Genomic DNA, 17,784 nt, shown 5'->3' with positions numbered 1-17,784 from the left:
GAAGTTTGAAAACCACATTTTAACATATAAGCTATATTTCGAGTGAATAATACTGCAAAAGATTTGTATAATAGTGTATAATATTGTAAAATACATTGAGTAGTCTGAATGTGAAACTTAGGTGTTTTGAATGGATCTACGGAATAAGACGAAGAGCGTGCTTGTATAATAGTGTATAATATTATAAAATAAACTGGGCATATAAGCACTTCTTATAATGTTGAATAATATTTGTATATTTGGGGGTATAATATTGTATATAGAGTTTGTAAACATTGTTGTAATTTTTATAATGCTATTTATCGAGTGTATAATAAACTTAAGAGTTTTTTTAAACACTTGGGTAAATTATCCGATTGAAAATATAAAAACTTAGATAGGTAGATATAATGTAGTGTTGTGGGTTGTACCAATTATTCCTTATTTCTTTTCATATATGTAAAAGGTAATTAAAAAAACAAAAGTTATATTACTAATAATTGTACTAGTATAGTAGAAGATGCTTTAAATTTGTATCACTTGAATAACCAAAGGAAGATGATGTAGGAAAGCAGATGACAAAAATTGTACTAATTTCTTAGCTTTGATTTTCTTATGTTGTGATATCTTTCGAAATTTTTAGGGAGAATTACACTTAACTTCAGTGAATATTTACAAAAAATAAATAACATATACTTAAATGAATATTTACAAAACAAATACATATAGCCAAGTGCAACATTCATAAGATTCATTCGAGCAAAAACACATTACTTGATAACTATTTTCATAAACAAGACAATAAAGTAGAATTGAAAAAGTTAGGCAGAAAAACGAAAATAAAAGAATTCAATGATTCATAATTATAATGAAGTAATGAACTTGGGCTGATAAATTTTTTTAGTGGTGGTTGATCCTAACATGTAAAAGATATGAAAGTAATATAGCATTATTTTATATTGATATTTCAAAAATATTTACTGACAAAATCTTAACAAGTAAAACATTAATTAAAAAAATATATAATAAATATTTTTAAAATACACAGCCCGCGAAATGACTTTTAAGGCTTGCGAATTGGCTCTACGAGACCAACAAACTAAATGAAGGTGGGCTAAAAAAGCATCTTTTTCAGTTAGCTAGGTTCCAAATATTTTTGGCTCAATGTGCATGTACAATGCCACAAGGCCTATTGCTCCAAAGACCAAAAACGTAACGCTTGGCAAAGAGAAAGTAGTGAAAGAGCATCGTTTCTTCCGAAAAAACTTGATCAATAAAGCCTCATCTCATCCAACAGCCAAGTTAATGGCTCTAATAGTTACTTCTTCTCCTTTTCCTACTATGGAAATTGATTATAAAAAAGGTGTAAAGTACTTAGTTGAAAATTCAAAGAAGATGAAAATGGTGCCTTCCCAGTTTGTTTTGCCAATTCCAGAAGATGAAAGGCCATCATTGGCCATTGAAGGTTCCACTCCAGTTATAGATTTGAGTGGACTCAATGGAACTGATGAACAAAGACTATCAACTATACATGCCATCTCTTCTGCTTGTGCTCATTGGGGATTCTTTATGGTACGTAATTTTCCAACTCTTTCTCTTTTATAAATTATACTATTGATTTTTAGTGATAATAAATACGCACATTAGGTGAGTAATCATGGTATAAGGACCTCTATCATGGATGAAATGCTTAAAGTGGTAGAAGAGTTTTTCAATCTCCCGTTAGAAGAGAAAATGAGATATTGTTCAGAAAATGTGATGGATCCAGTTATATACGGAACAAGCTTCAACACTACAGGAAAGCATGCCCTTCATTGGAGGGACTTTTTCAGGCACTATGGTGGTCTAGTTCCACAAAGCTATCACTTTTGGCCAGATAATCCTCCCACATACAAGTAAGTTATTTGATGATATACACAAATACATGCAAAGTTTTTCCTAATGAATTTGTACATGTATATGTGTGAAGGCAAGTTGCAAAGGAGTACTTAAAGGAAGTTTGGCAACTAAAGATAAAAATATTTAGAGCAATATCAGAAGGATTAGGGCTTGATCCAGATTTCATAGAGAGATCACTTGGAGATGAAGGGACTCAAATGATAGCTTCAAATTATTATCCAACATGTCCTGAGCCAAACAAGACATTGGGACTTGCTCCACATTCAGATCAGAGTGGTCTCACTATTTTAATGGACAATGGCGTTCCTGGCTTGCAAATTAAACACAATCAAACGTGGTACTCTGTCCCCCATGTCCCTGGCACTTTTGTTGTCAATCTAGGAGATTATTTGGAGGTTAGTCTCATTATTTTTCCTTTCACTTTAACTTATTGATCCTCTCAAAATTAGACAAACTGAGTGAATTATATTCTCAGATATTGAGTAATGGCAAGTACAAGAGCGTAGAGCATCGAGCAGTAGTCAATGCGGAGGCGGCTCGGGTTTCTATAGCAGTGGGTCATGGCCCAGAAATGGACACAATAGTTCAGCCTGCAAGCCCACTTATCAAAGAGAAGAGTGAAAGCAAGTATCGATCCATTGTTTACAAAGACTATGTTAGAGCCCAACAAAGCACTACTAAGAGAGGGAAGGTTACCTTGGATGAGATTATGAACAACAATATATAGACCATAAATTTTGAGGACAAGTCAATCGTTGTAGAGAGATAATGTCGATAAAGACTTTAGCACTGTTGTTAATGTGCATATTATATTTGTGTCCTCTTTCCATTGATGAGATTTTATCAAATTGAACTAAAAAATTTAGTATTTTCATGAAGTAGAGTTTGTTTATTGATGCTAATTCCAAACGCTGAACTCACAATTGAAAGAAAATGATTGAAATATCTAATTGAAAGGTCTCAGGTGTACTTGTTGGCAATGCTAAAAAGAGAAGTATAAAGCTGTTGGGGCTTAGACATCACGGTCACGTGGTCAGACCTTGGATCACTTTCATTTCATCTGGTGGATTCTTTTCAATCATCATTTGGAAAATTCCTTCTTCGAAGCTTCATTTTCAGAAGTAACAATGAACACTCATTTAACTAATCCATGTTTTCTGCTTGAAAGTACTATCTCTGCGCTGTATAAATAAAATGGCCTTACTAGTGTAGTGGCCAACACCAAACCCTAGGGAAAACCCCAATTTAAATTAGTTATTAATTTCAGTAACAGTACTATTATGATTTGCTTACCTCAATAGGCTAAGATGGTAAGCATTAGTTTCCAAGAATTTGAAGGATTCTCAGGTCCATTGTGGTATATAACTCGATAATCAAGTTCACGTATTATTGCTTGATTGTCTATAATGAAGTATCTATATATGAATTTAGTTTTCATGGCTTTAGAAATGGCAAGTCCACCAACGCTATGGCCAACAAGAACTATATTTTTCATCAGCAGAAAGTGAAGTCATGAACTCCAACTCAAGAGCTGTGACATTATGGCCTAGCGTATGAACAAGCACAAAGTGCTTCTTAGCTTTAGATTCGCTAATTTTCTCTACATCTTTTTGCTAGCCGGATCTATGCATGGGTATTATATAATAACAACAATTATTATTGAGTCATACTACACACTGTCTTAAGAAACTATTTCAATTATGTAAAATGTCTCCTCAGAACTAAACAAGTCTGCTCTACAGAAGTAACACAGACAGCAAAATATAATTGCTACAAGACAGGAAGACTAACTATTTAGCTGCTGAGTAAAATTATCTCTTCCTTTTGTAGTAGCAAATACTGAATTTTTTGAAGTGGAAAAGGAAAAAAATTTGTGAGAATACATGTGCTAACAACTTTATCTGGTGAAATCATGTGCAAACTTTATCTTTATCCATAAGAATATGTTGGTGATGCTGAGCATCTTAATATTATTAATAATTTTTATTAAAGTGACTTATCCTAAGTTTTTTTCAAATGTTACATTTTGCTGCATTTTTCATCGACATTGATGACCACATAATGCCTATTATTGTGAGGTAAAATGTGATATTTTATTTTCCGCTCCCAAAGACATTAGAGCCTCATCGTGGGTAGGTTAAAAGAGCATTCAAAACAAAGCGGCCTTTCATTTCCACCCCACCCCACCCCACGGCACCCCCGACTCTGGGGACCAGAGTTTGATAACCACAGATGGTTGTTGCATAAAAGGGTGGTGCCTTGACTCACCACAGGCGGACTCACGGTAGTGTTTTTGGATTTCGATGTACTTCGTTCAAGATCAAAACGAGCTAATAACTCATATAACCATGAATTTTTCATTTCACTCATTATTCTATCTCATTATATGTTGTAATTTATGTAACTCCTATAATATTGATACGACTTTTATTCACTTCACAAACTACCAATTCAGTATAGTCAAAATGCAAAAAAGTTGACAAGTTGCGAAAATTGATTCATTTACAAGACGTCTATCATCTGCAAATTAGATCTACAACTTTAATTTCGGAACTCACACAACTGTATTTCAAATGGAGTAAAGCAACATAAGTGCCACCAACGGCCATGAATAGAGGAAGTAATGACAATGTTCAATGTGGCAATGCAATATTTTTATAATATTAAAATGCCTACACTAACAATCCCCCACTCATATTAATATTAGATAAGAGAGTCTATCAGCTAAAGGAAGACTACTATGCATAATGAAGGTGTGCTCTGCATTGAACCTCCACTTAGTGAAACAATAATTTTTACTCCCGAGTCGTAGTGATCTCAGACTTGAACTATGACTGCTTAAGGGAAATAAAATATCACTGCTCACACATAATAATTAAGGTGTTGACATGAGCTTTAAAGCCAACACGTTATGGTCATATGTTATTCCGGTTTCATGAGTGCTTTTGAGAATTAGCCAAATTCTCATACGAAGTGACCTACTTCCACACATCACATAGGTAAACTCTGTCGAGAATGCTCCTGTAAGCTTAACACTCCACCCATGCGGGCTACATATATTCATTAAGAGTTTTATCAACTCAACATTCACAAACTACAGGAAATAATGCACTCACATCATAGGGAGGGAATAAGAAAATAGTGCATTTTTTCACAACAAGTCATCATATGATTGATTTTTTCCTTTGAACTTGGTTATAGGATCTCGAGTCTTCAGGTTGGATTTCCTCATATATGACTTAAGGATTTATAGGCTTTAATCCCATTCCTTTCGATGTGCTCCAAACCTTTTCTCTTGGTAAGACTTTAGTAAGAGGATCTGCAAGATTATCACAAGATTTGACATAATTAATATTAATGGTACCACTTGTCAAATATGATCTTACATTACTTTGTTTCCTCCTTATAGGTTTGGATTTACCATTTTAATAACGATTTTGAACTCTACCAATAGTAGTGGTGCTATCATAATGAATTAAAATAGGAGGAAATGATTTTTCAAAATAAGGTATTTGAAATAATAAATCTCTTAATCAATTCGCTTTCTCACTAGATGAAGCTAAAACAATTAGTTCAGTCTCCATGGTAGAGTTAACAATTATAGTTTGCTTTTTTAATTTCCAACAAACACCATCACCACCTAAAGTAAAGATATAACCGGTGATAGAACATGATTCACCTAATAAAGTGTTCCAATCTACATCACAAAACCTTTCAATTACATCATGATATTTTTTACAGAACAAATCACAATTTTCTTGTTCCAATTAAATATCTCATAACTCTTGTTACAACATGCCAATGTTCATTACTTTGCTTGCTTGTAAACCTACCAAGTACTCCTACTGCATATGCAATATCAGGCCTAGTGCAATCAGTCACATATCTCAAACTTCCGATTATACTAGCATATTCCTTTTGATTTATTACATCATTTTCACTATTAACAGGAAATAAGTGAACACTTGAATCAAAAGGAGTAGCAACATGCTTACAATCATGAAAGTTATATTTTTTTAAAATTTTCTCAACATAATATGACTGGTCAGGGAAAATTCCATCACATGTTCTTGCTATTTTTATTTCAAAAATAAAATTTGCCTCACCAAGATCTTTCATATCAAAATGGCTTCTAAGAACATTTTTAGCTTCATCAATGACATTATATTAGAGCCAAAGATCAATAAATCATCAACATATAAACAAATAATCACATGTGAATTATTCCAAGACTTGTGATATATGCACTTATCACAGTCATTTGTTTTAAAATCATTTTCAATTATGCAGGAAACAAATTTTTCATACTATTTTTTTGGTGCCTGTTTCAAGCCATATAGGATTTAGTGAGTTTACATACTTTGGTTTCTTGGTTTGTTAATAAAAAATTGCAGCCATAGCAATTAAAAGTCTTATGGATGTAATTCTTGTTACCGGAGAAAAAATGTCAAAAATTTCTAGGCCTTCTAGTTGTTTAAAACTTTTTGCAACTAACCTTGTATTTATCAATAGATCTATCCGGTTTCAACTTTTTTCTTCAGACCCATTTGCAACCAATAGTTTACAATCCGGTGATAAATCAACCAGTTTCCAAGTTTTATTAGAAATTAGTTATTCTATTTCATCATTTAAAGCCTCTTTCCAAAAAATAGAATCATGTGAAGATAATGCTTCTTTTAAAGTGAGAGGGTCCTCTCCAACATTAAACACATAAAAATCACGATCAAAATCTTTTTATACTCTAGCTCTTTTATTTTTTTTATCTCAAAATCATCAACTTCTTTATTTCTCAAAGTAGAAGTAGAAGAACTAGGTAGTGACAAAATATTTTGTTCAATCCTTTGAACCCCACTATTTTTAGAATCAAATGAAAATTTATTTTCATGAAAAATAATTTCACCGAATTCTATTACAATATTATCTTCAAGATTAAAAAAATCTATAAGCTGTATTATTTGAAGAATAACCAAGATAAGCACAAGTAGTAGCTTTCTTATCCAACTTTGTAATCTTGGGATCCATTAGCCTCACAAAGGCTAGATATCCCAAACTTGACTTGTAACCTTTCTATAATTCAAAAGGTGTCAATTTAGACTTTTTATGAGGCACACGATTCAACACATAACAAACAGTTAAAATAGGTTCACCCCAAAAACTTAAAGGTGCATGTAACTCAATAAGCATGACATTAGTCAATTCAACAAAAGTTTTATTTTTTCCTTTCCGCTACTCCATTAGACGAAGGAGAGTAAGGAAGAGTAGTTTCATGAATTATTCCCGATGATCTAACAAAAAAATTAAACTCATTTGATTCATATTCACGGCCTCTTTCACTTCTAATTCTTTTTACTTTTCTTCCAAACCGATTTTCAACTTCACGGAGATAAGCTTTGAAATTTTCAAAAGCATCACTTTTAATTTTCATTAAGTAAACATATGTCAACTTAGAAAAATCATCAATGAAAGTGATAAAATATCTATTACCTCCACGAGTTAGAATTGCATCAAGTTCACAAATATCAGTATGAACTAATTCTAACAAATCATTTTTTTCTTTCAATTTGAAAATGAGGTCTTTTAGTGATTTTAGCTTTACTATAAGCCTCATACTTTTAAAAATTCTTTTTAATCATTGCAATTAATCCTAAGCTACTTATGATTTCAGCATAATGATCATTAATATGACACGAACAAGCATGCTGAAAATTCGTAGAAGAAAACATATAAACATAAGTAAAAATTTTATTCATCTTAACATTCAACTTAAACATTCCATCACATGCATACCCATTCCCTACAAAAATACCCTTCTTCACTATTATATATTTGATTAGATTCAATAATTAGTTTAAAGCCTGCTTTATTAAGCAGAAAACTAGATATCAATTTTTTCTTGTAGGAGTATAAAGTACATCTTTTAAAGTTAATACCCTTAAAACACAATTCGACATCTCCCTTTCCAAGCACTTGAGTAGTATGAGCATCACCAAACATGATGGTTTTGGGCTTTTCAAAATGAGTATATTTTTTAAATCAGTCCTTGTCATAACAGACATGACGGTTTGCACTAGAATCAGTCCACCATCTATCAACATTCTCAACCATGTTTATGTCGGTAATCACCACCACAAAAGGTTCTTCGATAACGTTTGTTTGAGGGTTAGGATCACGTTTTCAGAATTTGCAAAATCGAGCAATATGCCCACTCTTGCCACAAACAAAGCATGGTCCTTTTTCTTGAACTTGGTGATTTTTTGTGCTTGGTTATTTTCACCATTATTTTCTTGGGAGGTCTACTATTCTTTTTCTTGAATTTTTTTTCTTTTTTGGCTTCAAAAAAGTATTTTTGTGAGTTTCAAGAGTAGCACTATTCGAAGTAATTAAATTTACCTTCGTTGTGATGTTGTTCTCTTCTGTTTGTAAAAGTGCATCTTGGCCCCTTGCTTCTTCTTCCATGCAGATTTTCACCATCAAGGTTTCCTTTTGTTTGTGGGACATAGTTTTTTTGAAATTTCTTTCAAGACGGTGGAAGTTTATCCACTATGCCACAAACAATAAGGTTATCTAATTTTTACTTTATCTGACTAAGCTTTCCAACAATCATTATAAAGTCTTGAGCTTGATTCACCACTGATTTGTTGTCCAATATTTGGAAACGAAAAAAAATCTACTAGCTGCATATTTTTTCGCTCCAGCCTCTTCGGTATCATACTTACTCTGCAATACTTTCCAAATTTTCTTTGCACTAGCATAAGTTCTATTATAATAATCATAAAAATTGTCAGATAGACAATTAAAAAGATAATATCGACACTTATAGGAATCACCATCGTATTTTTGCACTTTCTCTCGAAGAGAAATAGTTTCATCATCATTCATAGAAGTGATGTCTTCTTTATAAGGATTCTTCTTAGTTAAAACATAAGAAATATTGAGGAGACTTAAGTAGAAAAATACTTTACCCTTCCATCTCTTAAAATGGTTATCATTGAACCGAAATGGCTTGTTAAGATCTCCCATCTTGACATCCGTAGTTTTTTAATTATAGTCATGATGATTCTCCTTAAAATTGTTAGTGAAAACTCACAAGATGATCAAGTGAAAGAAATGTTATTGCTATAAATGGTAAATATTTCCTTCATATAATATATTTATGTAAGTTTCCCAATATAAATTATACATATACATATACAGTTATATGATAAATACACCAATATGAATTATGGTGCAATGGTGGACTGCTCCACCCTTAACCAAAAATTTGGAGTTCGAGCCCAAGATATTGAGAAAATCCTGTTGTCAGTGCCACCCCCAATGGGCTTTCCAGATGCAGTCTGGGATTTAATGCGGCTCCGAACACCGGGTGGGCAACCCAAAAAAATAAAATATACAAATAAAATTAGCCTCTATGCCCTCTATCTCTTGCCTCCTCCTCCCTCTCCATATCTCCCTTGCCAGATATTCAAATACATATGTATACGAGTTACATATATACAATTACCTGACATATATACATATGCAATTCGAAAAATATACATAGACAATTCAACTTTCTTCATTCTCTGCCCTCTCTTGCACCCCTCTCTCAATCTTGTTTGTCTCTCTCCTCCCTCTCTTAATCTCACTTGCTAGATATAAAAATTCATATGTATACCAGTTACAAATATACAATTATCTGAAAACGTATACAATTCACCTCTCTCCTTTCTCTAACATGTAGCTACGAATCATATTAGTAATTAAAGCTATGGAGCATAAAATAAATTTATTTTAATAGCTATTTGCAAAATTTCCTCATTTATTAATACACATAATGTGACAAGAGTGACTCCGATGTGTATACAAAAAAAGTAAAGTTACTGTGTTTATACACATTTATTAGCATATATAGGGAAATTACAGAAATACACACCTTTTGTTTCACTTATTTCCATTATTCCCTATTACTTTTTGAAATCTCCAAAATTCCTTATTTCTTTAATTTATCTGAGCTACATGTTATGTATTTGAACTAGTTTTTAATGTATCTAAACTAATTTTTAATGTACGCGAGACAATATTTTACTGTATGCGAGCTACATACTCTACAACAAAAACGACATTTGGTGGCATTAAATATTGACACTAATAAAGAGTGCTAAAGTCTTTACCGACATTAGTTAAGTGTCATTAGAACCAATATCGCTAAAGACTTTAGAGACATTTACAAAGAGTGGCAATTGCCGCTAAAAATACATATTTAGCGACAATTAAGAATTAAATGCCTCTAATGATCATTTTTGTTGTAGCGATATTCATGTATCAAGCTTCAATTATTGTATCCAATCTTTTTAATTTTTAAGGGATTAGTGTAATTAGAAACTTATTAGGGATGGACTGTAATTTCATACAAAAGTTATGGTATTTATGTAATTTACACCATATATGCATTGCTACTATATATATTTATTTTAGTGGTTTATACAATCATAAACGTATACATCAAAGTGATATTTCCTATTCATTCAAAAAAGAAATCTGGTCATGCCTTTGATCAGAAATTTTTCATATGTGTTTCTCTGTGATTTCAGTTGAAGAACAAATCTGAAAAAAAAAATATAAATGTAATCTGCGACTCTTCGGTCTGAGGAGCTTGAATTCATTGAACAAAATTTGTTTGAAGCTAAAAAGCATGGTTAACCCATCAATTTAAGGATGATAACGCGAACAAGAAGCAAAATCTTCATAATCAGCTATTGTTCTTCAAAGTTTAAAAACCACATTTTAACAAATAAGCTACATTTCGAGTGAATAATGCTGCAAAAGATTTGTATACTAGTGTAAAATATTGTAAAATAAATTGTATAATATTGTAATATACATCGAGGAGCCTGAATGTGAAACTTAGGTGTTTTGAATGGATCCAAGAATAAAATCAGAGTTTTATATAATGCTATACATCGAGTGTATAATATTGTATACTATGTTTTTAAACGCTTAGGTAAGAAAATAGTGAATTATGCGATTGAAAACATAAAAACTTAGATATGTAGATCTAACATAGTGTTGTGGGTTGTACCAATTATTCCTATTTTCTTTTCATATATCTAAGGTAATCTGATGGACAAAAGTTATATTAATAATAATAATGTGTACAAGTAAACCATAGAGTATATATATCATCCTAACAAGGGCTTATCAATGGATCCTGTGACTACGTTAATCTTCCATAAATTTTTATCTGCATCAAGTGTTTATATCAAAATAATGTAATTTGTTATATTCATACACTGATGCATTTGTTGATTTGAGACGTATTTATTGTTCTTGGCTTTGATTTTCTTATGTTGTAATATCTTTTCGAAATTTCTAGGGAGAATTAACCCATTCACCTAATTGTGGATGAAATTGTTTTTGTCTAAGTTTAAATTTTCAAGTTCGAACTTTGAGTATGAAAATATTTTTGATAGTGATAACTTCCCTCCGAATTGAATTCTACACGATACGAATTCAGAATAATTGAATTTCAATATAGATACTCCGCGAAAAAAAGAAAAACTAGTGAAAGAGCATCGTGACTTGCGTTAGCTAGGTTCCAAAATTTTGGCTTAATCTGCATGTACAATGCCACTAGGCCTATTGCTTTAAAGATCAACAACGCGTGGCAAAGAAAAACTTGATCAAAAACACAAAAAATAAAGCCACATCTCATACAACAGCCGAGTTAATGGCTCTAATTACTTCTTCTCCTTCTTCCTCAATCTCCACTAGCATTTCAACTAATACTATTACTACTCAAATTGATTACAAAAAAGGTGTAAAGTACCTAGTTGACAATTCAAAGAACATGAAAATGGTGCCTTTGGAGTTTGTTTTGCCAATTTCAGAAGGTGAAAGGCCATCGATGGCGATTGATGGTTCAATTCCAATTATAGATATGAGTGGACTCAATGGACCTGATGAACAAAGACTATCAACTATACATGCCATTAGTTCTGCTTGTGCCCATTGGGGATTCTTTAGGGTAACTTTAATTTTCCCAACTCTTTCTTGCATTATATTTTCAATTTTAAGCTTAATGTACCTGTGGATTAATATTGAGTGGAGGATAGTGCAAGAGACGAAACAAACATCCCCACTACCAATATGGGAGAATAAACATCCATGTATTTTCTACGTCTTAAGCGTGGACAATATAACATAGAATAAATGAATCCTTTGTCCAAGCATGTATATGGAATAATATATAGGGCAAAATGTTTACATATTTATTTATGATTAAAATTATTTAATCAAATCTTTTTAAAACATAAATATTTAGTTGCAAATTTTACAGGTGACTAATCATGGAATAAAGAGCTCTATCATGGATGAAATGCTTAAAGTGATAGAAGAATTTTTCAATCTTCCATTAGAAGAGAAAATGAGATATTATTCAGAAAATGTGATGGATCCAGTAAGATATGGTACAAGCTTGAACACAACCAGAAAACATAACCTCCATTGGAGGGACTTTTTGAGGCACTATGGTGGTCTAGTTCCACAAAGCTATCACCTTTGGACAGATAATCCTCCTACCTACAAGTAAGTAATTATATATCACATCATGCTTAATATTTTCCTATGATTTTAAAACGGCTAAGCCTACATTACATGCATGCAATAGTACTTGAAATTACTATCTTTGGCCAATTTAGCTTTTAATACAAGATCATTCAAGTCAAGTATTTTTAATTTTTGGAATAAGTGAATTCTTACAATCAATTTTGTACATGTATATATGCATGTGTGAAGGCACATTGCAAAGGAGTACTTAAAGGAAGTTTGGCAATTTGCTACAAAAATATTTGGTGCAATATCAGAGGGATTAGGGCTTGATCCAAATTACATAGAGAGTTCACTTGGAGATGAAGGGACTCAAATAATAGCTGCAAATTATTATCCAGCATGTCCTGAGCCAAATAAGACATTGGGACTAGCTCCACATTCAGATCATGGTGGTCTCACTATTTTGATGGACAATGGCATTCATGGCTTGCAAATTAAACACAATCATATATGGTATTCTGTCCCTAGTATACCTGGCACTTTTATTGTCAATCTAGGGGATTATTTGGAGGTTAGTGTCATTATTTTTGCTTTCGCCAATTTAACTTATATACTTTGATAGTGAGATAAAATGATTGTCTAGAACGATTTAATTAAAATACGCGAAATTACATCCAATGAACTTAGAAATAAATGATTTTGAGCTTTTGACCCCGCTTGTCTGATTTAGCATAGGCAACAAGTAGGATCAAATGTTCAAGACCACTTGCCTTCAAAATCATTTTGTAGGATACTTGGAATGAGATGAGATGAGTCAAAATGGCTAAATGGGTTATTATAACTCAACCTTGCCACTTCTACTTATAAGTTCCAATTTCTTTACTCTTCTTATAATTTATTTAATTAAAAAGAGACTTTTTTTTAAAAAAATTCTATGGTTCATATAATTTGTGTAAATCAGCCTGCAAGCCCACTTATATATCAAATTTAGACAAATTGACTGAATTATCTTCTCAGGTATTGAGCAATGGGAAATACAAGAGCGTAGAGCATCGAGCAGTAGTCAATGCGGAGGCGGCTCGGATCTCTATAGCAGTGGGTCACGGCCCAGAAATGAATGCGATAGTTCAGCCTGCAAGCCCACTTATCAAAGAAAAGAGTAAAAGCAAGTATCGGCCCATTGTTTACAAAGACTATATTAGAGGCCAACAAAGCACTATTAAAAGAGGGAAGAGTGCCTTGCATGAGATAATGAACAACATGTAAAACTTTTTAGCAGTTTTTGTTAATGTGTATACTTATTGTCGCTAAACGTTGTTTTTGTTATAGTGATTGAGAAGGCTAGACTTGTTCCCTAGCTTCTTGGTTTGCCAAAGTACATCCTACCACATGCATTCCACTAAATGCTACTATCGTCTTGTGTAAGCAGTGCTTAATTTTGTGATTATCTCATCTAACAGTTAAAGTTATCAATATTAACATCTGTATCGTCTTCCCATTGATGAGATTAAATCAAATTGAACTAAAAAATTTCAGTAATTTCAGGAAATAGAGGTTGTTTATTAATACTAATTCCAAAAGCTAAATTACAATGTAAACAAAATGATTGAAATATCAAATTGAGAGGTCTCAGGTATACATACTTGTTGGCAATGTTAAGAAGAGTAGTGTAAAGCCGTTGTGTATAATGCTATATATCGAGTGTATACTGTTGTATACTAAGTTTTTAAACACTTAGGTAAATTCTGTGATTGAAAACATAAAAACTTAGATACGTAGATATAATGTGGTGTTGTGGGATGTACCAATTATTCCTAATTTCTTTTCATATATGTAAAGGTAATTTGATGGACAAAAGTTATATTACTAATAATTGTACTAGTATAGTAGAAGATGCTTTAATTTGTATCACTTTGAATAACCAAAGGAAGATGATGTAGTGGGAAATCAGATGACGAAAATAAAAATTGGAAAGAGGACAGAAATTCCAAGGATAAGTAAACCATAGAGTGTGTATATATATATATATATTATCCTAACAAGGTCTTATCAATGGACCCCGTGACTACGTTGATCTTCTACAAATTTTTATCTGTATCATCAGGTGTTAACATTAAAATGATGTAATTTGTTATATATTCATACATTGATACACTTGACATGCCATGCATTTGTTGATTTGAGACGTATTTATTGTTCTTGGCTTTGATTTTCTTATGTTGTGATATCTTTTCAAAATTTCTAGGTAGACCCCACTTACCTACTTGTGGACATAGCTGTCAAAATGGGTTGATCCAATCCTAACGGGTTAGAAAGTTAAATGGATTGAGATGGACTGACATTTTTAATTAAAGGTTCTATTAAATAACAACCCAACTCAGCCCCCAGCAGGCCACAGGTCTGGACGGTTTGACCCTTCGACTAAAAAACAGACAACATTTTCCTTACAGAAAGGATATGAACGTTGATTTTTGATGAACATGACACCAATACATATATAAATTCATTCACAAATTGCACATATTTCAATGAATATTTACAAAAAAATACATAATAGTCAAGTGCAGCATTCATAAAAATCATCCGAGCAAAAAATCATTACATGATAATAATTTTCATAAACAAGATAATAAAGAGAAATGCAAAAGGATGCAGACATGATGAGTACAAGTATGTGAGTATATCATCAAGACTAAGAGAATGTCCACAAATACAATAAGAAAATTAAAAATAAAATTAAGGAATATAATATCTATACTAACAAATCCACAATGTCCATAGACAGTGACAATACTATTTTATATCAATACGCATACTTAATGAATTGTGAATACTATTCAATTTCAACACGCCTACTATTTTATATCGTTGAATAATTATTGATTTAGTTGGATACCTCTTGTAATCCTCTTAGATTCGACCACTAGAGAGTGATTTTACGGTTTTCAAACATTAAAAGAAATTGGTTAAACAAAAATTCTGAACGATTTAAACAAATAAAAAAATGATTATATGTTATATTCTAGGTGTTTTGATGATCCTCACAAATGCGGAGACCTGATCCCTAACAGAGTGCTCTCGTCCAGATACAAATAGGGTACAACTGTAAAGCTGTCATGGCAGGTGGTAGGTGAAAAAGGCAGTGTCCTACACCAATATTAAGAGTGAATGGGATTGTATATTTCAATATCTCACAAACGCAGGAACCTAGTCCCATGCAGAGTTCGCTCCATCAAGTGCATAATGGGGTACAACTGTAAAATTGTCGTGTCAGAGGTTGGTGAGGCTTCAGCATACCACACCAATTAGAATGGACACATTTGTTTGTTACGGTCAATAACTCTTTATGGTTGACTTAGTCAACATGACAAACAACAATTAAATTCATTTATCCAAAGAAGGAAGTCAGCCAACAAAACTTTTCAAGAACTCACAAAGAAGTTTGCAAGGGACCTGGTCCCTGCTAGACTCGAAAAGGTGACAAGATAGTTGTCAAAAAAGTTGTCACCTCTGATGTGGTAGGTGCACAAATTCTCCAACAGCAGGCTTTCAGCCAATGAGATGATCTCAACGAATTTGTGGTGATTTATATTATCTCTTTTCAACAAACACAAATTCAAGATTTTGCAAATTATACTTGGATTTTTTCTGTGAAAATTCATAAGCTTGAAAAGTGAAGGTCATCTTCAAAGAAGAACGCTGCTCATATCAACAAAGGACCAGATGGAGTGTTAAAGAGTCTTGTTGTATTTACAACTTTGTGTCTATGTGCTTACGTTGTAAATCTGATCCTAATCTATAAAGGATTCAGATCTTGTTTCGGTTTCTAGAAGTCTAAGTCATCTAGAGTTTGGTGATTTAGTGGGCAACATTGTTGTTGCTTAGTCAAAATCTAAATCGTCCAGAGGGTGGTGGTTTAGTGGGCAACATTGTTGTTGTTTAGTCTAAGTCAATCTCGTTTCCCTTTCCCAATCTCACTTGTCATACATAAATTATATTGCATATGTATAATATACAATTATCTAATCAATATACATATACTATTCTTGCTGAGTCAAGGAACCTGGTCCTTGACTGATTGGTGGGTGCATACATTCCCACAATAAACAAACCTAAAAATTGGATAAAAATGCATACCTTAATCTAGTGAATTTTTGTGAATATCTCTAAAGATATATATTTTTTCAATTTATGAAGAAAACAAAATCCGGAAAGAAACGAAGACAGAAGTGGGAGTTGAAAGGTGAAAAATAATTGGAAGAGGAAAATTAGTGAGAGAGAAATACTTTTTTTTTTTTAAAAAAAAACAACACATGTGTGAAAATGAGTTGGAAAACTTTAATTAAGGTGAGGTAAAATAGGAACTAAATTAGAATACATAATAAATTTTGTAAAATATTCACATTTTGACAATTTTATTAATATTTCTAAATTATAGATGTTTAAATAATTATGTTATAATTGTTGACCACTTTCCTAATTTTCCCATAAAAAGGATTTAGTGGACTAGTGATCCTAACAAATAAAAGATATGTAGAAAATATAGTATTATTTTATATTGATATTTTAAAAATATATATTTACAGAACCTAAACAAGTAAAACACTATTTAAAAAATATATATAATAAGTATTTTTAAAATACACAGCCTGTGGGATGACCTTTGAGGCTTGCGAATTGGGCATACGAGGCCAACAGACTAAATGAGGTTGAGCTAAAAAGTCTCGTTTTTAAATGGGTTTAAAAAAGTATAAATTTAAGGAATCCCATAGTGTAATACAATAATTACATTCTGTCCCAATAAATTTAGTATTTACTAATAATCCCTTAAAATTGTTGTGGCGTGATACATTAGTATGTTGTGATACATGGTAAATGATACACAGTAACTTAAAACTGTTAAGACTAAAAGGGGAAAAAAACGGAACATTTAAATTTGTTATCTAAATTATCTTAAATTACGGTAACAATTCATTAATAAGCATTAATTCAGCACGTAATTAAATAACAATTTCAAATTTTGAAAAATCAAGATTATATCATCTAGTTTGAAGACATTTTTATGAACATCCAGTTATTAAACTTATTGACTGATACATGATAACAATTTTCAAAAACTCGTGATACATAGAAAATCATATGATACGCATCAAATCCATGTATCAATGCATCGACACTATAACACACTGAGTCGATATGTATCAACAAACACACTTGATGGCGCAATTATTAAACTTATTGACTGATACATGATAACAATTTTCAAAAACTCTTGATACATAGGAAATCATATGATACACATCTAATTCATGAACCAATGCATCAACTAACACACTATAACACATTGAGTACTTATGTATTAAACTTATTGTGTGATAC

At 32.0% G+C, this 17,784-nt stretch overlaps 2 protein-coding genes and 1 pseudogene across 2 annotated transcripts; 2 read left to right on the top strand and 1 right to left on the bottom strand.

The window, feature by feature from the left end:
- Positions 1-1,072: 1,072 nt before the first annotated feature.
- LOC101258572 (protein DOWNY MILDEW RESISTANCE 6-like) lies at positions 1,073-2,756 on the top strand. The gene is made up of 4 exons (XM_004243746.5): positions 1,073-1,551; positions 1,627-1,874; positions 1,949-2,273; positions 2,354-2,756. The coding sequence occupies exons 1-4, from the start codon at positions 1,144-1,146 to the stop codon at positions 2,603-2,605; spliced, it is 1,233 nt and encodes a 410-aa protein (XP_004243794.1). The 5' UTR covers positions 1,073-1,143; the 3' UTR covers positions 2,606-2,756.
- LOC101258877 (methyl jasmonate esterase 1-like) lies at positions 2,352-4,248 on the bottom strand (annotated as a pseudogene).
- A 7,311-nt stretch (positions 4,249-11,559) lies between these two features.
- LOC138337147 (protein DOWNY MILDEW RESISTANCE 6-like) lies at positions 11,560-13,781 on the top strand. Its single transcript, XM_069286721.1, has 4 exons — positions 11,560-11,881; positions 12,194-12,441; positions 12,652-12,976; positions 13,423-13,781. The coding sequence occupies exons 1-4, from the start codon at positions 11,585-11,587 to the stop codon at positions 13,669-13,671; spliced, it is 1,119 nt and encodes a 372-aa protein (XP_069142822.1). The 5' UTR covers positions 11,560-11,584; the 3' UTR covers positions 13,672-13,781.
- The last annotated feature ends 4,003 nt before the right edge of the window (positions 13,782-17,784 follow it).

Source organism: Solanum lycopersicum, chromosome 7 (assembly GCF_036512215.1).
Source record: "Solanum lycopersicum chromosome 7, SLM_r2.1".
Lineage (NCBI taxonomy): Eukaryota > Viridiplantae > Streptophyta > Magnoliopsida > Solanales > Solanaceae > Solanum > Solanum lycopersicum.
This window is presented reverse-complemented; position numbering and strand designations above follow the sequence as displayed.